The sequence below is a fragment of the Planococcus citri genome, chromosome 2, assembly GCF_950023065.1.
Source record: "Planococcus citri chromosome 2, ihPlaCitr1.1, whole genome shotgun sequence".
Classification (NCBI taxonomy): Eukaryota; Metazoa; Arthropoda; class Insecta; order Hemiptera; family Pseudococcidae; genus Planococcus; species Planococcus citri.
In genome coordinates this window covers 39,683,582-39,706,798 of record NC_088678.1, presented here as the reverse complement: position 1 = coordinate 39,706,798, position 23,217 = coordinate 39,683,582, and the positions used below count along the sequence as shown (strand labels likewise).

The following is a 23,217-nucleotide window of genomic DNA, read 5'->3' as shown; positions in this document are numbered from 1 at the left end:
AAAACATTTCTGATGCATGCGTGTGTGGAAAAAAACCTGTCATTTAACTGCATTGGTTCTTGGAACGTGTCTCTGTTTCAAGTAGAAGGTGTGATGAGTAAGTGTATTATAGTATGTGACCTTAAACGAGATGCGTATATTAGTGTATTAGTTGTACTTATAAATATTGATCAATTGGTAACTGGACTGTGAAAATGTAGGGTGCCAGGTGGATGGATGTAAATATTTTGGATTTGGAGATAACAACTGGGCACATACAAACCTTTGGAAAAAAATCAAACAAGTTGGCAATGAATAGGTATTGGGTACCTACTTTGAAAAATACATACAACAGTGTTCTCATCAGTGTTACTGTCAAACTTCTATTTTTTTTCAAATTGGATGGACCTTTAAAAAAATGGCCAAATGACTTGTAAAATACGTGAAGAAATTTTAGAATTTTTAGGTACCTAATAATGTTTATTATGATGTATGTCTTTTTAATTTTGCAATGTTGAAGTTTTCTTTTTATCATCCCTTAAAGTTGATACTTTAGGTGAGAAAATAATTGCCTATTTTTTGTTTTGCCGCTAATATCAAAAAAAGTCATGCCGAAAGCCCCCCAAGATGAAAAATGACTATTTTTCAAAAAAATGTCCCTCTTGTCTTCCAAGCTATGTTGGCTCCTCAGAATGATGCTCCTAACTAGAAATAATCAAGAAAAATCAAAATCGACCAAGTCCTCTGAACCTAGCTTGTTTTTTTTAAAATTCACATTTCCATATCAAAATTTGTGTGAAAACCCCCTCTTTTGGTGCCCCAAATAATATTGGTCCTCTTGTATAAAACGCTCCAAAGTTGGTAAAACTTGAAAAAAAAAAAATATAAAAAAAATGAAGTTCACCAAACATAAAACATTTTTCATTTCTGTTCAAAACCCTTCTACCTAAATAACTCATTTTTTAAGTATAAATCGTCCTCGGTTCCTCAAAACCGCGTCGCTTTCCCTCAAATGGAGGCTGCTAAAGTTGAAAATTAGTACCCATTTGTTAAGAAATTTCAATTTCTATGTCAGAAATTTTTGTCTTTAGTATTTGCATACCATCACATTTTAGACCCTTAGAAAAGCTCAAAGTTCATTTTTGTCAAGTTCATGAGAGTTCTCATACTTAAGAGAGTATTATAATCAGAATTGAACAACTCATTTTACATTTTTGTGATGATAGATGACAAAATATCAACTATTGAAAACAAATCCCGGTAAACACATAGTACGCGATACGCCAGCGAATAGAAGGCGATCATCGTATTGGCAGCCGGCGTATCGCCGGCGGGAATCGCGTTCGAATCGCCGGCGAAAATGTCCGCTTTTTCCGCAGCGGAATCCGAAGGCGATACGCCGGCGGGAATCGCAGTGATATCGCTGTTGAAATAGAACGCGATTCGAAGGCGATTCGAAGGCGATAATCGCAATGATGTTTTGCTTTGGTTTTTTCCTAGTTTCTTCTCCCACATTAGAATCAGAACGTATTCTTCAATTAATTTTACGAGTAATTTACTTGTTTACATAATTAAAAATCAAGAAAACAAAATAAATAACGAGTAAATTAAGTGAAGAATGCTTTCTGATTCTGATGTAGGAAGACAAACTAGGAAATAACAAAAGAAAAAACGATGAAGTACCTATACTTGGGTAAATCACTTCACACAAGAATGCAACAACATCAATTGTAATTTATTAAAATAACCAAAAACACAAAAATTGAATTATGGAGATTTAGAATAATTATTCTAAGTCACCATACAAAATCCATTTGAAATCATCAAAAATTTATCGGAATTCATCACTAAAAAACAGTTCAAAATCACCATGAAAAATTCCAAGCTGAATAAAAAAATTAAATTTGAATCAATACAGTGAAAAATTTATTTTAAAAATCACAAAAAAGTGTCAAAAATTGCTAAAAAAAAATTCATTAGAAATAATCACAAAAAAATTCCAATCTGACTCATCGCCGAAAAATTTATTCTATGTACACACCACGAAATAAAATTGTTCGTTATCACTCCAAAAAAATTAATCAAAATTCAACACCAGAAAACTAATTTGAAATAAACACGAACGAAAAGATAAAAAAAAAACACAACATTCTGCTCGTTATTGCATGCTTGCGTAAGAACATCTGAATGCTCACTCGATTGAACGCGGAACAAATGCGAAAATCGCATGAAAAATATTGTAAAAGAACTCTACTAAATTCGCCTTCTATTCGCCGACGAATAGACCGCGGAAATCGCGCTGAAAAAAATGAAAAAGATCGTTGCGAAATTCGTAGGCGTATCGCCGGCGGATTCAGCAGTGTTTTTTTCAAATTTTTTCAGCGCGATTGTCGCGTTCGATTCGCCGGCGGATAGAACGCGAGTATCGCGTTGAAAATATCACTGCTGAATCCGCCGGCGATACGCCTACGATTTTCGCAACGAGTTTTTTCATTTTTTTCACTGCGATTTCCGCCGTCTATTCGCCCGCGATACGCCTACGATTTTTTCAACGAGATTTTTCATTTTTTTCACTGCGATTTCTGCCTTCTATTCGCCGGCGAATCGAACGCGATTTTCGCGACCGCGATTTCCGCCGGCGATTCGCGTTCGGTGTGTTTACCGGGATTTTTGAAACGCTTGAAATTTTTTCAAAGTGTGAGTTCTTGCAAAGGGGGAGGGAGGTGGTTAAGCATTGATGTGAAAATTTTATATTTTTTCTACGACTTGTTGACTTTTGAGGTCATTTGGCCCCAATTTTTTCCAAGGCTCCATCAAATTCTCTCCCCCCCCCCCCCAAAAAAAGGAAAAAGATTTCACTTTAAATGGACATTTCACCAAACCTAAAAATTGAAAGCGTCGTGTGATATTTAAACCGAATGAATTTTCAAAAGGTGGTCTTTATTATCCTCCCCACCTCTCTACTCTTCCTTTTCCTCTTTCTCATGAAATTCAGAAAGTCAGGTTACCTATGCGTTGGTGAATTTCCATAGACGCTGATTTCAGGAATTTTACAAATCCATTGTGGGGTCAATGAGGCTCTTTTGAGAAAAATGAGTTGAAATTCGAAATCAGCATCTTTAAAAGCCAAAAAAAAACTATAGCTCACATCAATTTTTCAATTTTTTTTTCTTAAATTTGAGGCTTAATCAAAACCTAAGAGACTTGTATTGAAAAAAAAAATAAGTTGAAATTCAAAATGAGCTCCTTAGCAAACCATAGACTATAAGAATTTTTGATTTTTTTTAAATTTGGGGCTTAGGAATCAAAAAATTTAGTAGCGTATAAAAATTCCTACCTAAAAAATAATAAATCCGAAATTGTACTCCTAAAAACCTAACAAACCCAAGGTTACACGAATTTTTCTTTTTTTGTTTTTGGAATTTAGAGGTTAGGTAATTGGTAGGGCTAGGATTTTTATGATAATGCTTTTTTTTGTACTCGTAGCTACACCCAATACGGCATAAATACATTTTCTTTGCGATTCATTCCATTCTGAGGCGAATGGTAAAAGTTGATAGTGCTTTTTTTTGCTTTTTTTAGGTGTAAATGCTTTTAAATGCTTATTTTGGGCCAAAAAGGCAGAAATTTTGCTTTTTTGGGGCTTTTGTTTGGTCGTTAGCGCTTTTTTGGGTAAAAAATAGATACAATTGAAGCAAATTAGTTCCAAAAATATAAAAATTCATCAACTTTTCACAATTTCATTGGTAATTTGAAAAAGTCCACACGACATGTTACACGATTTTCAATTTTTATGAAAACCTGACCAAAATTAAGTGAGGAAAGGGGTCTGTGCTCTTCCAGGGTACCAAGATTCCAAAATGAAACGTGTTCAGAGAAAAGATTATGTTCTTCTCGAACTTGTCCTAGTTTTGAACATCACTTCTTGTTTAATTAACTTTCGAAGACAAACAAAAAAAAGTTCTTCGCATAACAAAATGATCAATTTTCAAAACAGAACGAACTGCATAATTATAAGCTCGGATTCTGAAGTTATGTACAAATTTGAACAATTTTATATTACGTGCTCAATTTCAAATTGGAAAAATCGGAAAAAATGTAATTTGAATTGCGATTTTTTGAATTTTCAAAATAGTTGTCTACTAATAAGTATTTAAAACACATCGAATTCCGAAAATAAATAATGTAGTTACCGATCGTTTTAGTACAAGACCTTTTTTTGTTCGACTTCAAAAGTTAGATCTCTACATCTTCAAAATTTTCATACTAAAATAATCGATCCTTCAGTCCTCTTTTAAGTACTTGAAAAATTCTTACATTTTTATTTTGCTAAAAAACTCATCAATTTGCTAAAATTCGGAAAATCCTATTGCATACCTACCAGATTGGTTTCTATTCATCTTATTATACTATTTCATAATTTCATTGTCCCTTCAAACTTCTGAATAGGCAAAACATACGTTTCATATAAGTTGATTTTATCATACTGACTGATAGGTAGGTCAAATTTCTCATCTTCCTATGACTAACGAGAATAGCAAATGTTTCTTGGAAATTTGTGATTATGAACGCGAAATGTACCTAAAGTTCAGATTTATGCAATGAATTATTTCCAAGAAGAACGCTCTGATAAGAACGGCTACTGCAAGTGTGGGATTTCCCAATTTTATTCATTTGACCACTATTCAAATAAATAAGTTCATGTAATGGAAATTAATTTTTTAGGTACTCTTTTTATTTAATATGTGAGTCACAAAAAAATTGACTCAATTTTTTATCCTTTATCGTATTATTTTCAATTTTATGTCCGTTTCACGTCAAAAATTTAATTTTCGATTCAAATAAGTACAGAAAATTGTGATAAATAATTTTTCGGCGTAAACAATTTAAAAAATACGCCAACATCAACTAGAAAAAACTTTCTCCAAGAAACTCCTCCTTCTGTCCTTCACTGAAATGGCAAAATTCGACTCGTTTAAATTTCAATCATCTTAATCGTCACATATGTATTCAGTCATCTGATTTTGAAGATGGCCCGAAACATACTACATACAGTACTATAAATTTTCACCATTAATAATTCATCTCAGATCTACCGAGACTGATGTCGGCGAGGTCAATCGATAACCCATCAACCTAGAGACAATCATAATATATTAATGTACCACATAAATAAATATCCACCTTCTTCTACCCATGATAATAGTCTGTACTTCGAATTACACATTTCTGTTGCACGATACAATACTCTATCACTCTACCAAAAAAAAACATCCCTGTATCACAAAAAGGAAGAAAAATATTTTATTAAAAAGTACAACATAACAAAACAACGAAAGACGATAGATGAAAAGAATAATAAAAATTAACATCGTTGTAATAATAAATAACATTCAGTCCTTAATTTTCTCATTATCTCTTATTGGTATTCCAGCATCTAGAGACGAAATGCAATCATAAAAAGGCACAAGTATCAAAAAAAAACAAAATTACAAATGAAACACGGGCTCGTGTTAAAAATGAGCAACATTATAATGACATTCGTTCACCTAACGGTAAACTCAATCGTTTCCAGTTCAAGGGATAAAAATAACATCATCATTCACCAATGAATTAACTGCTCCATCCGTGTACGCGTGATCTCGAAAATTTATTTACTTCGTTTTTCAGCAAACGACTCAGAGTCTGTGCAAATAAAAATATCGTAATTAGTATCGTCTCATTTTACACAGGTGGTCAACATTTTTTGATCAATCATAAAATTGTCACTTACCAATAAGGCGAAGAAATCGGCAACCATTAACATAATAAATACCTCATCCCAACTTCCATACGTCGATACAAAACCAGTCAATAGAGGTCCAACAGCCGCTCCTGTAATGATAATAGTGATTATTCGCCATTTTATCAAAAAAAAAAAAAAAATCAGAATTTGACTAAACAATAATGTAGCAAAAATGCTTACCGATTGAGCCCATTCCATCAATGATGGCTGTGACTGTCGATATGGCTTTAGAATTCTCGGCCAGAGACGGGTCAACTCCTAATCTCGCAGACACAGCCGTCGTAATCAATGCATAAGGCCCATTCACTAACGCTCCGGTTACAAGCAATAATATAATGCTAAGAGCTTCCGATTGATCTCCAAATAAAGAATACATGTAAAGCTATACGTAATCAAAATAACAAGACACGGATTAGAAGACAAAGAAAAACTGCAATCAAACTCGGAACTCGATTTAGGTTCAACCTACCGATGGAATTGAGCATATTATCATGATGGCACAAGTGCAAGCCTGTAGTCCAGTCGCATCGCTGACCAAACCAGCAAATATACCTCCGAATATACCTCCGACATCGAATAACGTTGATAATGTGGCACTCATTTCGACATTCCACTTGGCTAAAACATTACAGAAGATTCGAAATTGAGAAATAGAAGAATAAATACCTCACAATATTAGAAAAAAAAATCGTAAAAAATTGGTTAACATTTTAAAAAAAGAATGCTGTTAAAATAGAGACCATCGAAACTAATATCTCTTAAAAAATCAAAACCTCAGAAAAATGCAATTTTAGACAATTAAAATTTCTCAAGAATTTAGATTGATGATATTGATATCTCATTCAAAAATGTTTTCCCCTGTTCGCATATCGAAATCTGAAAAATGATCCAAATAGGGATTTTAAAACGTTTTTATGAGTATAGTTTTCTGGTGTATGAAAATTTATTACAAGTGGATCACATCACACATCACGAATCGATCGTCACAATAAATAATTTTAAAAACATAATTTTTTACAAAAATTCAATTAGAATAACAATTTTAGGACTCAATTTTTTGTGTAGGGCTGAACTGAAGTGGAGGTACCTCCTTTTCACATTGAACAAACCAAAAACAAAAAACAAAAATAGAATACAACTTTTTCACAGTACAGTTGACTTCTCATTTTCCTTCCTATCGCGAGATTTTCAAATAATTCTACTCGTAAATTCTGGACAGTACAAGAGAAATTCAAATTTTTCGAACACTTTAATCTTATCATTCCGATGAATTCACACAATTGAAGGAGGTCGAGCAAAATGGCAAAAAATCTAGTCAAGTGGTAGGAAGAATAACTAAATTTTGTTTGTATTTTTACATATTACTATCGACTGTATTTTAATAATGTTCGAACCATTTTTGAAACATTGTTAAAAATTAATCGTAATGAAAAATAATAATTACAAAATTGATGAATTTTATGAATTTAAATTATTAAGACAAAATTTGATTAGAATACTATTCCTAGAAGATTGTAACATTCGCTAATTTAAAAAAAAAATCGCGATCACCAATAATTTTCAGGTGATTTATACAAACAATTTTTGAAATGTTGATTACTCAAAGTCATACACACAATTTATGATTTTTCCAAAAACTTTTTTGAAAGACCAATTGCACCGCTTTCCCTATCCTTCGCCTTTCAGAAATTGTCTTCACAAAAAAGTGGAAATCATATCTGTTTCCACAATAATTTATAATAATCATGAAAATAAAAAAAAACGATAATTTTTTAAATCAGGCTGTTCAGCACAGTTTTGAAAATTGGGTAAATTGGAATTACGTATTGAAAATATTAAATTCATCACTATAGAATGGATGTTTCGAAGTTGAAACATGTGGAAAAAAACATGTTGATTTTCCGAAGCGAAAGCCATAAAAAATAGTATTGATAAGAATTCGAGATTTCTGACAAAATCATTCATTTTTTTAGATGTCAGTGTCATCCAAAGAAAAAAAAAATTTAATCAGAAAACTTTTTCTGAACGGAATTTGTGAAAGGAAATGAGATACAAAAATTAAAATTCTGAATTTTAGTTCACCATGAAAATAAAATGCATTGATTGATAACCCCTTATCAAGAAAACTCGTCTCGAAGTTTAAAAATCGTATACCTAAATCAGATTTTTTTACAACTAGGTACAAAAAATTATGCTTGAAAGAATGAATCGTCAAAAAAACCACAATATTCTCACAATGATAGACTTTTAAAAAATGGTCACCTTAAAAAAAATCAGATGACGTTTTCCAGTACAAAAAAGTCTAAAAATCGTATTCGAGTTTACTCGAAATTCTGACTAATTACCCAAACAATTCAACACTACCTACGCATAATTTTAATCTAGCTGAATCAACGATTATAAAAAAAAATCGCAATAAAACAATCATAAGCTTCTCATGAGAATCCCCATAATAATTCAAGTTATTTCTCAATATTTTAAAACTGCAGTAAAATGCATTCTGTATAAATAAATTGCAACGTAGAGTGTAATCCTCTTTACATTATCACGAGGTTACTAGACCATCTTGCTTAATTTTTATAACTTTATTTTTATACTCACTCGTATTGTTAATGTAGAATGGCAACCAGTATAAGAAAGTATAGCTCACTAGTTTGGCGAAAAATAAACATAAGGAAAACTCGATTACACCCTGTTGACATAAAAAAGGTGGGTAAGTAATAATTTCGATTATAAATGAATAATACGTTGCAAAATTCATTAAAAAAAATTCAATGAGTAATGAACAGATGGGTGCAGGTATACTCACAGGAACACATACGGCGTCAAAGAATCCAATAGGCTTTGCTTGTCCAACATTAACATTATGCGTCAGAATAGGCCTTTGTTCGACCCTGGCTTTATCATCGGTCTAAAAACAAGAAAAAATTTCGTGTATCTAATTACATATGACTTGAAAAATTTACTAAAAATGGCCACGTTGTGTGAGCTTGAATATTATACTTGGTACTTACATCTTCTGATCCAGTGGTGCCGGAATGGTCGTCGGTTTCTGTATTGACTGCCTGAAATTCGTAAGAAGTAAACTTCAAAAATAATTAATCTCAAACGGTTCGTTTTTAAAATACACTCATTTCTGATGCTTTTTCCAAAAATTTGGAAATGGAGATATAATTAATCTTTGTCGTATTTTGTTTGAATGATTTTCAACAGGATAGAAGGAATAAGCATCAGTATACGATGGGTCGAAGGAATGGAATTTTGCTTACTCTTCCATTTGTACGCGGTTGAGAAGGTTCTGGTAACAGGAACAAAAATACAATCACAGATAATCCAATCATCACGTACGCCAAAGTTATAAACGAATATCCCCAATTTGATTCGACATAATGGCCGGCAATCAGGGTACCCAAAATGTTACCAACAGATGTATGCGAATTCCAGACACCAAAAATGAATCCTGTAAGAAATCGTTCAAATTTTTGCAAACCAATTCGATTAATGAAATTGGTAGAAGGTATTTTATTGGCAGAAAATTCAAACACCACTGACCAGTTTTGCCTTCGCCGAACCAATTACCCATCACAGCCACCACACCGGGCCATCCAGTGGTTTGGAATATTCCGCCGAAAATCTAGCAGAAAAAAAAACAATGAAAATTATTATACAAATTTTTTTAAAATTTCCCTTTTATAGATTCAAAAAAGGTAAAAACTTACTTGAACAATTACAAAATACCAAATGTTATGAATATCGTATTCTCTGCTAACTCCTAATAAATAGCAAGCTATTCCGGATAGCAATACACCGCCGCTTAGAAAATACCTTAAATTACTTCTTTCCGCCACAAAACCGCTGTAACAAACGAAAAACACAATCCATGAGTATACTCCTGTTTCGATTCTAACTTTTTTTTTGCTTCCTTTTTTGATACCTAATGGTATTTTTTTCACGTGTGCTCTGAGTCGCAGTAATTGATTTTCACAACGAGATTAATTGGCTGATTGTGAGACGAATTCACGAAACGGATGATTAATACTAGTATAGGGGTTAGTGAGCCCGTATTTCGAGACGTTCTTTGATTAAATTAGATTCGGGATCATTAAACACCTACGAGATGATGACTGCGAGTTTTTTTTCGCATTTATTGCATTGGTCTTCTCTTCTTCGAGTTACTCGTTGAGAGGGTATTTTTGGGTAAAATTATCTGGGAGTTCAAAATTGGTTTAATTTTGGATTTTGAAATCAATGGTCAATAGTCGTTTCTTCTGATCAGTTTCAGAATGATCCAGAAAACTTTTGAATTTTCTGGCTGTCTATTTTGATTTATTTTTTATCTCTCTGTAAGCTCGACATTTTCCTAAGAAATAAGGTACGTGGACCACAACTGAATTGATACATATTTGAACCCCGTGCATTCAAAAATGAAATTCTCTCACTATAAAGACAAACGATATTAGCGATTTTTTCAAAAAAATATATCAGTAAAATTATGGGTATTCGCAGAAATTGAATTGATAAGGTTGTCGGAAATATAACAGCTGATAAGCTGCAAAACTTTGAACACTTCTTAATCAGAAGTTACCAACAGGATAAAACTAAAAGGAAGGGAGTGTAGATAGGGTACAGTACAGGGTGTCCAAGGAATGGACAACCAAATCGAAAATTCAATTAACTGTGTACCGCCAAAACAGGAGGCAGGGCTTCAGGAAGCCCTTGAAACCCTTACAGAGGGCTCCCGGTGGCTTTTATCATAAATCAAAAAAATGTGATGAAAAATATTTTATGGAAAATTCTCAATTTCTGCCACAGAATTCTTCTAAATACTTGACCCATCTTTGAAAAAAAACACCTCTGCCGGCCTCTAAAGCTGTGTTAGTCTCCCTTACGGAGCCCCAAATGTTGAAAAAAATCAAAAAGTCAAATAGAAGAACGCAATTCAGTGACTATTTTTTTTTTAATTTCCCATTTTTATGCGTCATCATTTTGTAGTTCTTCTCAAGAAAAAATTTCTTCCCTTGTCACGAATCATGTGGTCCCATCTGTCAAAGCCACAAAAAGTTGGAAAAAATGAGAAAAAATTAAATAGCAGACATTTTTTTAAAATACATCATCACTCTAACTAGTTCTCTTTTCAAGAAAAAATTTTCCAGAGCCTTCCAATTTTGGAAAAATTTCTTTCATTCAATTGTTTTATTGAAGCTTCGAGGAGCTCTGTACAGGAAGACCAACACTTTTTATGAGACAAGGGGAAATTGTTTCTAAAAATGAGTTCATTTAAACCAACAGTGACGCAAGAAATGAAACATAAATAAAAATTCTCGTTGTTTTGCTTTTATGGGGATTTTTTCAACCTTTTTGAGGCTTTATAAAAGGAAACTTACATCACTTGAAGAGCTCTGAAGAAGATTTTTCCTTGAAAGAGGATTATTTGGAGGAACCTTGACGCATAAATTGAAAACTTTCAAACAATTTTCGTCGACTTCTGCTTTATTTATTTGATTTTTTCAACATAAAGGGGCATTGTACAGAAGGGTTAACAACTAAACATTGTTTACGGAAATTCTTGAACCGGACAAAGCTATAGATTGAAAGTTAATGCAAAAATATATCACCAGCCAAAATTTCAAGAGCCGAAGTGCATTTTCAACCTTTCGTAAATGTTTGAAAATCTTTGAGCCCAAAATGAAAAAAAAACACAAAATTTCACCAAATTAACCTAGAAAGCTGAAATTTGGTATGTGCTCTATTTAAGGCCCGCCGAATCGACTGGAAACAGTTTCCAGCCGTTTTGAGCACTTCTGAAGTCTCCAGCAGATTTTTTGAACTTGAAATTTTTCATTAAATTTTGAAAAATGAAGATGAAAAGCTGAAATTCATACTGTAAGCTAATTGTAACGTGCTGAGTCAACTGGCGGTGGTTTCAAACCGTTTCGGAGGTTCCAGCGACTTTTTAGAAATCCCAGTTTTCCTAAAAACGTCCTAGGATCGGTCCAAATTAACTTTAGCACGAATGTCGAATACTCGTGGTTCAGGGATGCTACTCAAATTTTTCTCAAAAAAAGTAACTTTAGTAACCAAAAAAGCTGGAAAAAGTAACCAAAAAGTAACCAAAAAAGTGACCAAAAAAATTTTCAATGCAAAAAATATAGGTGAGGTGACCGAAAAACTCTGATCCATACAAAACCAGTACATTTTATTTTCAGAGGTGTGATGAAGCGATGTGTGGGGGGGGGGAGAGACTGAAATTCTCCCAACTTTTCACGCTAGATTTTCCCAACTTTTACTCTACCACCACACCCCCACCCCACCCAACAACAAGATTTTTTCAAATAATTGGTCAGATATTGATGAGATTATATGTTTTTGGAATTTGTCGAGTTGATTTTTCCATTTTAGGAAATGTTTGAAAATTGTAGCAGTAGAATTCATATCTGCCCGAGCGAAGCGAGGGCGAAAGCTGCGAAAAATTTATGATTCGAAACATAAAACAACCTCATTTTTTAAGCAAGAAGTTGATTTTCAAATTTTAAAAGTTTTCAGAAAACTACATACACATAGGTACCTATCTGTTATTTGTAAAATATTAGTAAAAGCCCGAGCGAAGCGAGGGCGAAAGCTGCGAAAATTGATGATATGAGACGTAAAACAACGTCATTCCTGATGATGTAAGTAAAAAGTTGATTTTCTTGGCTTCAAAATTTTTAATTTTTCAGGAAATTATTATGCGTAGGTATATTCATAGAAATATGAAGAAAAGCCCGAGCGAAGCGAGGGCAAAAGCTTTCGAAAATTCACAATTCCTGAGAGGTAAAACAACATCATTTTTTATGAAAAGAAAAAGAGTTCTGGGTTAAATTTTGAAGAAAAAAAAGGATATTTGTGAAAAAACTCGGAAAAAGTAACTTTTAGTAACCAAAATTTGTAAAAAGTAACCAAAAGTCACTATTAGTAACTTTAGTAACTTGGTTACTTAAAAAGTAACCGCGTAGCATCCCTGGTGGTTGGAAAATCGACGTCTGCCAATTTGGAATTGTATTGTGGTGGGGAGGGGGGGGGGGGCAAAAATCCAAAACAATATTTACATCGGGACCACACCTTAATATTTTCTCTTTTTTGAAATTTTTTCATTCCATCAGAACTTTTGTTCAAAACTTCAAAATCGAATCAAATTATTTTCAATATTATCAAATTCAGCACTGGTTTCAAGTCTGATCAAAAATTGCTGAGATAAAAAAACTCCAACTTTCTCCTTTTTTCATTCCTCATATGGGTCACAGAAGAACAACGAACTGACAAGGAACGATTCAAGTTTTCAATGACTTTACTTTGGAAAATTACTAAATCATTTTTTCAAAAATTATAATCACCTACTCATAACTTTTGACTCCCTACATTGAATTTTATTCACTTTATTAGCACTAGCCCTTGATAATGTTTTCCATTATGTAACTCGCGAGCAACAAAGTTTCCAATCAATGAATGTATTTCAGTTGTATAGGTATAATTTCCCGAAATTAAGTATGTTAACTGATGTAAAAGTATAAAATTTGTTATCTAAATTAGGAACATTATTCGTACGAGTATATTTGCACTCACACATTTACGTGTATTCTTATTAGAAAGATTCACTTTTGATTTCGAATGAACTTTGTACCCTTTCCACGCTGCTTTCAATTTTTCTTTGACTCATTAACTTTATTCGCCACATTAAGAGGTGTAATGTTATACAGACAGAGAAAGAGAAGAACAAAAAACAGAAATAAGTATTAATTAACATATTCTCGAGTTCCGACCATAGCTTGAAAAACTTTTAACCCATCAAGGTACCCACTTCGTTAAAATGATTTTTAAATTTTTTCAGCTACGTCATCATCGTACGAGATTAATTACATAATTTTCCTTTTCGCGTAGTGTATATATAGGTACAGATGCGATACGGTTCATTTGAAACGTTTAAAAAACTGCATAATGTGTGTAATGCGCCCTGTTCAAGTGTTCCTATACAATAATCTATCGTACATATAACTACGTTGAATGATTATTTCGTTCTGTGCCTAAACACCTACATACATATGTAAATGTATAGTATTGTAGTAGGTACTTAATTTCTCTCGAAAGTGCACGTTTCAATATCGTGACAATTTGGCGAGAGCTCTCCAATCTGCATAGGAAATACCCAAATTTTAAATTTACGAATGCGTTAGATAAGTAAACTGTTCCATAATCTGTATTTCACACAAATACGTACAACACCTAAGCCGATACGTCATTTAATTTGATCTGTTTACAAGCTGCAAAGCGTGAATTAAAATTATCAGATTACCTCGACCAATACGAAGCTTCACTGTCGTGATATATCAAATCACATGCACAAACACCTTCGTAAGTATTACGTACGATACTACGTAAATTTCAATTGTGCATATTTACAAATATTCGGATCACTTTACTACACAATGAAAAAAAGCAACGGAGAACTTTTGAAATTTTAAATCTGTAATATGTAATATCTATAGGGATTATGTTGACAATTTTTCAAGACCTGGCTGATCTGGTGTAATGAACTTGGCCCATGTTATCTCATAAATTTCTGGTTCGCTTTATTTACCCACCTATTCGAGTTGTCACTTTGGCACAGTAATCGACGCACGTAGTTTACAAAACGCTCGAAAACTGTGTAAAAATCCAATTCTCGAAACACACCTCCGCATTCTCAGTACGAACAAAATGTGACTAATTATAATTACCTCCGTATACGTCGATGTCTAATAATCGAGGCAATGCTCTAATCCACCTCTTGAAATTATTGCATTTTTTTTTTTTTGCGACGCAGGAACGGACAAATTCGTGTTTATTAAGTAAGTTTGAAGAAACGATTTTTTTGTTGACTGCGAGAAAATTGGCTAAGTTTGAGTTTTAATGAAAATATCGGCTGTTTCGCAAATTGTAAACAATTTTCAACTGTGTGACCTGATTTAAAAAAGAAAAAAATTTCAAGTGCCGGGTAACTAATTAGGAAATATTTTTGAAGCTCGAATTAATTATAAAAAATCCAACCAATTTACATGTTAGGTACGACAAAACAATGTAATTATTTTATGCAAAATTTATTACACGTTTTAATATTCGGTGCTAAGACCTCTTCATGAACGTTATCATGAGGTTTTACCGTTGAAAGTCGTTTACAAGAAGAAAATCCGAAAAAATGGTTCGAATAAACGTGTTGTAAAGCCACGACACTATCGTAATTTTCATCTTAATCTTCAGCTAGCTTCGTAATTTTCACGTACAAGCAATTTCTTGCAAACTGCCAAATTTTGAAAGATTATACGTACTAAGAGGAAGAGTGATGTTTTTCAATTTTTTTTCTAAATTTTTCATGTTTCGAAAAAAAAATGAGGTGACCCTTTGACGTTCACTATCACGAATAAAGTACATTTATAAACTATTGGTTATTCAGAAGATAATCACAAAATTTTCATGTTTTTTAGGGAAAGAACTATTATTTTGAGAACTCCTGAACTTGATAAAAAATAACTTTCAACTTTTCTAATAGTTTGAACGTGATGATTTAATCGTACCAAGGACATCAAAAGATCACTTGAACCATCCCTACTCCAAAATAGAAAATTTTGAAATAGGTACTTAGAAAATCTTCGAACTTACATTTTCAAAAATAAAAAATTGAAAAAACTGAGAAAATTTTGGTGAAAAACACATATGTACCTAACTTGAACAAAAAATTACTTCAAATTTAGTAAATACCTAATCAAAAATATAATTTAGCTCCTCCCTCTTTCGAAGCCTTCTAAATGTAAAAAATTCCATTTTTGAATGAAAATTTTGAATCTCTACCAAAAAAACTGTATACCTGCTGATTACACTGAATTTTTGATATTTTTGTAATTCTATGTTAAAATATCGACAATCGACGATATATCGACATTTCTTTTGAAAATATCGATATTATATCAAAAATCAGGTATATCAACACCACTAAAAATATCCAAGTTCGAATAAGTATTCACTAACTTTTTCAGATTCAACACGTCATTCCCAGGGTGTCTAACAAAATTTCTCCGAAGAAATGCAGTACTTTTACAGTACCTTTTGCATTACCTTATTTTTTTTATCCAGCTTACACCGACCCCCCCCCCCCCTCCAAAGAAAAAAAAATATTTCTGAACCAGTTGGAATTCGTCGATAATTAATAAAATTTTTACAAGTATTAATTCAACAAGTGTTGCCATCTTTTGAGGTACAAAATGAACATTTTTTTTTTAAATTTTCACCAATTAATTCATTTTGAGGTTTTTAAAAAATTTTAAATCAATGATTCTGAGAAAAAATACAGTACTTTTCAGGCAAAATGCAGTACTTTGCAGTACTTGCAGTACCGAGGATTTCAATGCAGTACTTTTACAGTACTTGCAGTACCTGCAGTACCTGTTAGACACCCTGATTCCTCATCCCTTACGTATAGAAACAAAAATTGAGAAGTTATCAAAATAAGGAGTAATCGCATCGATTTTCACAAAATTATAAATTGCTGAGTTCGAATACTGGCTGTTTTTTTCAACTAGGTACCTAATTTTCAAATGGCATCTCAACACTCCGGGAGAGCTTGAAGCAAATTGTTTTTAAATTAGCTTCAATTGTGGCTGTCAATCCAGCTTAATACCCGAATAAACGTTTTCTACATATAAAATATTGATCATTACAGATTAGAAGACACTGAATTCGAATATTGGCTTAGGTATTTTTTTGATCAAATTTTTTGGCACTTCCACGAATGCCCTTGAACATAATCAAAATAGATACCTATTAATAATTTTAAAATTCGAGTTGCGTGGCTTATAAAGTTTCCAAAGGCAGAGAACTTGAACAGTTGAACATCTACATAACCGATCTCTCGATGTCTTCCCATCTGGGAGACATCCTTCGACCACTCAATTTCTCATGATCGGTTCCATGTGAAGTTTTGGACTCTCTGGCTTCTTCTAATATTTTTAAAAATCTCTTTTCAACCCCATAATTGGTCTCACAGGTCTTCTATGTACCTCATCTCTCATTAGACGTTCCAGCTTTTTGAGTAAACTCTCCTATCTCAGTCAGCAAACAACGCGACCAACTGACTTAAAATCTCGTACAAAATTCAAAAATATCTCTTGTTTCTGACAAGTTGAGATCAATTTCACGTACCTACTTATATTATAATCTAATCTGAGTACTAATCTTGGAACTTTATTCCCATACCTCGTATCAAGTACCATTTATAATCACTATATTTTTTAAATCCTAAAACTGAAAGATCCCATTTGGGAGATTTCTTAAAAAATTAACTAAAAGTAGCATCGCAATAAACCACTGATTTTTTTTCACTTATAATTTTCTATGCCTGTAAAATTTATCAATTGATGGTGACTGGTGCAAACCGGATTACAATTTTCGAGGTATATAAAAATACATGTTTTCATTTTGTTTTCAGTATTGCGAAAACGGAATTTTTTCAACTTTTCAGTGTGTTCTTTAAAATTCTGAAAAACTGAACGCTGATATTTCTTTGAAAATGACCATTTCAAATTGATTTCAAAGTTCACTTTCCTTTCAAACCCTTTCTCTCTTCGCCTTCCATTTTTACATTTTACGACTTTCGATTTCCTCAGATTAGAAAAAAATTATTAGAATTCCTCTCAATTTTTCTACCATAGGTATTATATACTAATATACAAGCTCGTTAATTGTTCGTTATCATTTTCAAGACTGATGACTTGGCAACGTACGGAGGGTTGGAGATGGTGGGAGGAGAAAGAGGGTCAATACATTACAAACAATTAAGGTCCACGTGCATACCAGACCGGTAGTCATTATCAACTTATGCAATATTATACAATTTTCATAGCTAATCAATAACGTCTATAAAAATTCCCTCTATTCGTTGATTATGACTGGGGATTAAAAAATAGGAATTTTTTCACGATTATTAATACCTCGTGTTCGGCCTGGCAGCAAATAAATTTTTATAGGTATAAATTGAGACAAAAAAAGATTGAAAATAATAAACTCGCGTAAATTTAAGCATGTAGATCGAACTAATAATTGTAAAATGTAGGAAAATTCCCTTTCATTATCTCCTCTGATAAGTTGAAAAAAATATCGAGTGAAAATACCTACTCCTGTTTATTTCTGCACGAAAAAATCTACCTTGCACCAGAATTTTTCTAACACGTTACCCTTGGAGTATAATCAGTCGATATTAACATCGCGGTGATTTATCGATAAAAGTGTGCCACAAACAAGCGCATTAAAACCATACACAATGGGTAGATCTAGAATGATAAAAATAATAACGAAAAAAAAGAGAAAAAAAACAGTTTGTGAACACCTAAATGACTCAGAAACACATCGCATACCATGTGATGTGCATAGATAAAATGCGGACTACAGATTACTATAATATGCACTTTGACTTTCCCCCAACAACATCCTAATAAATGCTTCCAATTTCATTATTCTTTAGAAAAACACAACCACCCTTGTCCTTTTTGTCGGCCAATTGAACCGGATAAAAATCCTTCGAAGAATTCGCTGCGGAGGTATATTCTGAGAATTAGGGACCCGTATACAATTCATAAACACCCCACGATATTTTAGGATACTCGAAAATCAACGGACATGATAACGGTATACACGTATCTTTGAGCATTAAACGTCTTATTCGAAAGGAGAAAAAAAACTGACCTGAAAAACATGGCGAAAGCGTATGAAAACAAGAACGCCGAATCCAACAGCCCAAACAGTGAATTCGAATCTTCGCCATCTGAAAAATACAACATATGAGTACAAAATTACACATATCTACATAATTAATCTCGGTTCATGATCTCGGCTTTGTTGACAACCAACGACCAAATTGGATCGGAGCCGAGATCTTTATTATTTCTAGAACATGAAATTTTTTTCGGCATAAACGCCTCTTGAGTATGTTGTATGTACTTACTGAATGGCGCCCAGTCGCACCAGTTTGTGTCATTCGGCATAGGCCCAGGCGGGTTTAAACCCGAACAGTTTCTGTGAAGTTGGCTTTTGACGACGCTCAAAGGTTTCCGCGACGCATGGTAACTTGTGTATATGATATAGGTCAAAAATAATATTAATGCTCGAGATCTGTAAACAATTCATTGAGATATATAATTAGTTTAAAGTAGACCCAAAAATAGGTAACTAATTAACAACTAAAGTAAACGATAAGAGAGATGATTTCGATCAATGAAACCCTTATAAAAATTATATGGTCTGAATTGAGAAGTCCCCCTCTACAATTCTAGTTCAAAATCAATCACCCACAGGTATTTTGGTGCGAAATGTCTCAAAAGGTAGGCCAATGAAAAAAACTTGAAGAACTCACATCATACTTTACTGATGACATTTTTTTCTTTTCTCTATCCCCCCCCCCCTCATAAAACCCTTCAATTTTCGATTTTTTTTTTTTTTTTTTTGAGAAAGAAATTGTTGAAAGAATGACGAATTTTTTGACATAAAAAAAACAATTTTTGGGAAAAATGAAGGATTCCACGAAAAAATTGGAATAAATGGAGCTATACGATTTCTTCACGATAGAAGAAGTTACAATTTTTTTTGAAGGAAAATTTGTTATTGAATTATTCTGAGCAAAAGATTTACCTATTTCAATTTTTTCGTTGTAAAAAAAATCAATTTTGCCAAAAACTGAACATTCTGCGCAAAATTCAAAATTGAAGGTTTTTGTTTTTCTCAACTTTTTTTTACCACAAAGTGCCTTTTCTTTTTCTTTGGTCTTTTCTTCAGGTTAGAAAATTTTCACAAATTTTTAAATGTTTCCACAAGCATTTGTCTTGGATGGGTACATCTCAATTTTTTTTTATATTGAAAAAATCCACAATTGGTACTAAAGACTACGTCTCACTTTTAGATACTTTTTTTATATACCTACATATTATTATTCACGATCAAAAATCGAGTCGAAGTTTCATCACAATGAGTTTCTCTACGTGCCAAACTCATTTCCAAAATGAAAATTCCGCCAGAGTTGGACCATTCCGACCATTTGGTTATTTTATCAGAGGGGTTTTCGCCAACGTTCGATACTTTTCTACAAAGCCATTATTAAGATCAATTTCTTTAACAAATTCAATTGTTTTTTCCGCCATCGAATAGGAAAGGTTATATCGATTTCATCCACGTGTTTCCTCATTTTATTTCGTTCAAAACATCGCCTTGAATTTTCTCAAGAAATCCTGCTGCAAATTGAGCTATTCATTAAGCGTTATTCGCAATCCCAACCACGATAAACTCGAAAGATCATCCAAAAATTCACATCTTGTCGAAATTTAAAAAAGAAAATTTTTCAACGGAAACGAATCTCAGCGAATGTCCAATTACCCACGACGATGAAGAAACAGCAATTGATAAAAGGGTCCGAATATAGTGTCATCTATTTTAAGCGAATTGATCCGCAGAACGTGTAATTTTCAATTCGAATTTTCAATTTATCAATTAGGTATCGTCGAGAGTATGACCTGTGCATAAAATTTAAACTATGTACTATTTTGAAACCGGCGAGAAAACAATTAGGTATCCATCAGCGACGTTGATATGGGTTCATTAAAAGTAAATTAATCCTTTTTACTGGCATACTGATATGATACACGTATAATAAAACAAATTAAGGCAAAGACGAGAAAATATAACGCTGGTGGATTCGATTGCGCAATGGAAATGGAAAAAGAGAATGAAAATTCTTGCTCACTTTTAACCTGTCATAAAGATTGATTGAAATTCAAATCGATTCTAGTAATAAATTTGAAAATTTTCATGGTATTTGATACGTTTAGAAATTTTTATTACGAGCTGCATGCAACGTAGATTTAGATAAAAAAGTACTCGGGTACTTAAATAAAAAGGTTTTGGATACGCTTCGGTGATATTTTTCCAAACAGGGACTTGCCGATGGGGCGGAAGGAGGGGAGCTGTCCCCTCCTGGTCAGTTTTTTTAGGCATGAGTTCGGAAAATTTTCCATTTTTAGAAGAATTTGGGAAAATTGAACCAGTTGTATTTTTTGAGCAATGCATAAAAATTAATCGAATGAAACTTTCACTTTGTAATGTAAAATAAAGAACATGTTGGGAAAACTGAATCAGTCGTACTTTTTCGGCAATATTGTTCAATATTATCCACAGGCAATCGTTACTAAGTACGCAGTAAGTAAGTACTAAGTACTAAGTACCTATCAGTTTCACTACAAATACCGAGTCGTCGCCCGCTGATTCTTGGAAACAAAGTTTGACTAATTGATTTGGTAATGTAAGATAAAGAACTCGCTATCAGAGCAAAATGTTTCACTAAATCTTCAATTGAGATCGTCCACTGAATCAGCAGTTGGGAAAAGTACAGTACAAATGTCCTATTTGCGGATGAAGATTGAAAAAGTTTTTTCGTTTTCTGAACCAATTTTTCAAAAAAATTTCGCTCGAGCAGTCATTTTGCCTTCAATTTTGTAAAATGATAATATATTTTGAAGGATTTTCAGAAAACTACCCCAAATTTTAATTTCGATGCTTATAAAATTCTGATTTTGCTACCTTCTTGGCAAAATCCGGGCTCTACATTGAAGGACCTACCTACGTACAACCTACTATTGAAATAAAACTGGACATTGGAAATTTTCACCATTTTCAGCTGAGATTTTCCCTATTCCTCTCCCCCCCCCCTAAAAACTGTCATTCGGGGAGCTTCTATTTTCCAAAATTAATAATATCCATGAACGAAATTTTCTGAATCAGTTTTACGATGTTTATGCGTTAATGAATGAAAAGTTCCAAAGATGCGTCTCGAGAGATATATTTTTTGATTGAATCTTTCTATCAATTCGGTCCCTTGGAGTTGTAGTAGTTTTTTTTCTCGATTTCCACAGGAATTACTTTTATATTCTAATACTTGTGGAAACTCCATGGCGTCTATATCTCTGAATATTCCAGTCAATTTACAAATAAGTATAGGTATGTTTGTTTTCCAAGGTGTAAAGGAAAACAATGAGATAAACAACAGCTAAACGATCGAATGGAATTGCATGTTGATTAGGTGTTTATTATTTACGTCATTGAAAAACAAGCAAACAATTGATGAAACATTATAGGTACAATGAACAGTCCAAGTCAGCAGAATTTTTCAGGTGTTCAGCATTTACGTAATAAAGGGGTCATTGCCTGAATCCGATGCCAATTCAAAGAAACCTACTTCAAATCAGCAAAAATTATCGACATTGTACGATTTCGAGATAAAAATGTCAATGGAAAATTCTTGATATCGTCGAAAAAACTATAGTACAAAGGTCGAGCCTTGCTACATTTTTACCTCGTTTTATCGCAATTGGAATACAAATCATCGTTACTGAATTGAAAATGTAACAAAATGCTAATGAATGTTTAATGTTTGCTCATCTGAGCAATGGACGTACAAAATGTAATACCTATGTTTGCTTTTTTGCAGAGGAAATCGTAACACGCGACTAAAAAACACGTTGAGATGAAACTGAACCGGTATCATATTTCATTAAATAAATTACACTGTGTAATTTGAGAATAATTCATAGAGTGCATATGAAAACAAAACGTTGACATCATCTTAATGCCCTTCATATTATTATAATACGTTTGATATGATCGTGTTTCACAACACGATTATCGCACGTGTTCAAGGAATTACTTCCTGAGTTCGGTATTGAAGTGAAATGCATTGGACTTAACATTCTCGTGACTATATTTATAAATAGAATAATTATGCTATCATACGAGGATATTCTAACAGGGAAATTGGTCAAATTTTCAAAGTACTTGAAAATTATCGACGTAAAAATACTTAGGTAGGTAAGGTAAGTACAAGTACAAGGTAAGTTACTGAAATCTGATAACGAAATTCGCAAGTTGAAAGAAAACTTACCCAACATTTTTACTACTGGTAATCACAACATTGGGAACTAGTTTTTGAATACAGCGTATCCCCAAAGGGATATCAGGTTTCGCGTGTGGCATTTCAGCTTTTGTAGTAAAATAAGGTAAAATATTATACAAAAATGTTAACGTCGAACTGATCGAAAAGTACTCATTTTTAAACTACGTAGGTAATACTGGAACGAAGCACGCGACAGATAACCGTGAACTAAATCAATTTATCACAAAGATGATGTTTTTATATAACTACGTTAATAAAAAATTTCAAGAGATAATTCTAATCACTATCTTCCGCACGTTAATTCAAAACTGTTACAAAACAAAGAGTAAGCCAAAGCTCATCTGAAGCAAAACTTTTAGCACTAAAAAAAAAAACACAAAAAACACTGTGTTTTGAAATTGCAGTGTTGCCAGATGTGATTTTATGGAAAAAACACGTAGAGGGGCAGTTTTCGTGATCC

The 23,217-nt window shown here is 32.9% G+C and overlaps 1 protein-coding gene across 2 annotated transcripts; it reads right to left on the bottom strand.

Annotated features, from left to right (window-relative positions):
- Positions 1–5,260: 5,260 nt before the first annotated feature.
- On the bottom strand, positions 5,261–23,097 carry MFS16 (major facilitator superfamily transporter 16). Of its 2 annotated transcripts, none has more exons than XM_065350153.1 (13): positions 22,746–23,097; positions 18,768–18,934; positions 18,509–18,587; positions 9,484–9,619; positions 9,317–9,398; positions 9,034–9,224; positions 8,779–8,850; positions 8,574–8,675; positions 8,366–8,456; positions 6,234–6,382; positions 5,945–6,146; positions 5,753–5,853; positions 5,261–5,664 (listed from the first exon to the last, which is right to left on the bottom strand). In XM_065350153.1, exons 1-13 carry the CDS (start codon positions 22,835–22,837, stop codon positions 5,593–5,595), a joined length of 1,536 nt encoding a protein of 511 aa, XP_065206225.1. In that variant the 5' UTR covers positions 22,838–23,097; the 3' UTR covers positions 5,261–5,592. The 2 variants fall into 2 exon arrangements, with proteins under 2 accessions (XP_065206225.1, XP_065206227.1); XM_065350155.1 differs by having other exon boundaries at positions 8,779–8,829; positions 22,746–23,096.
- Between the last annotated feature and the right edge of the window lie 120 nt (positions 23,098–23,217).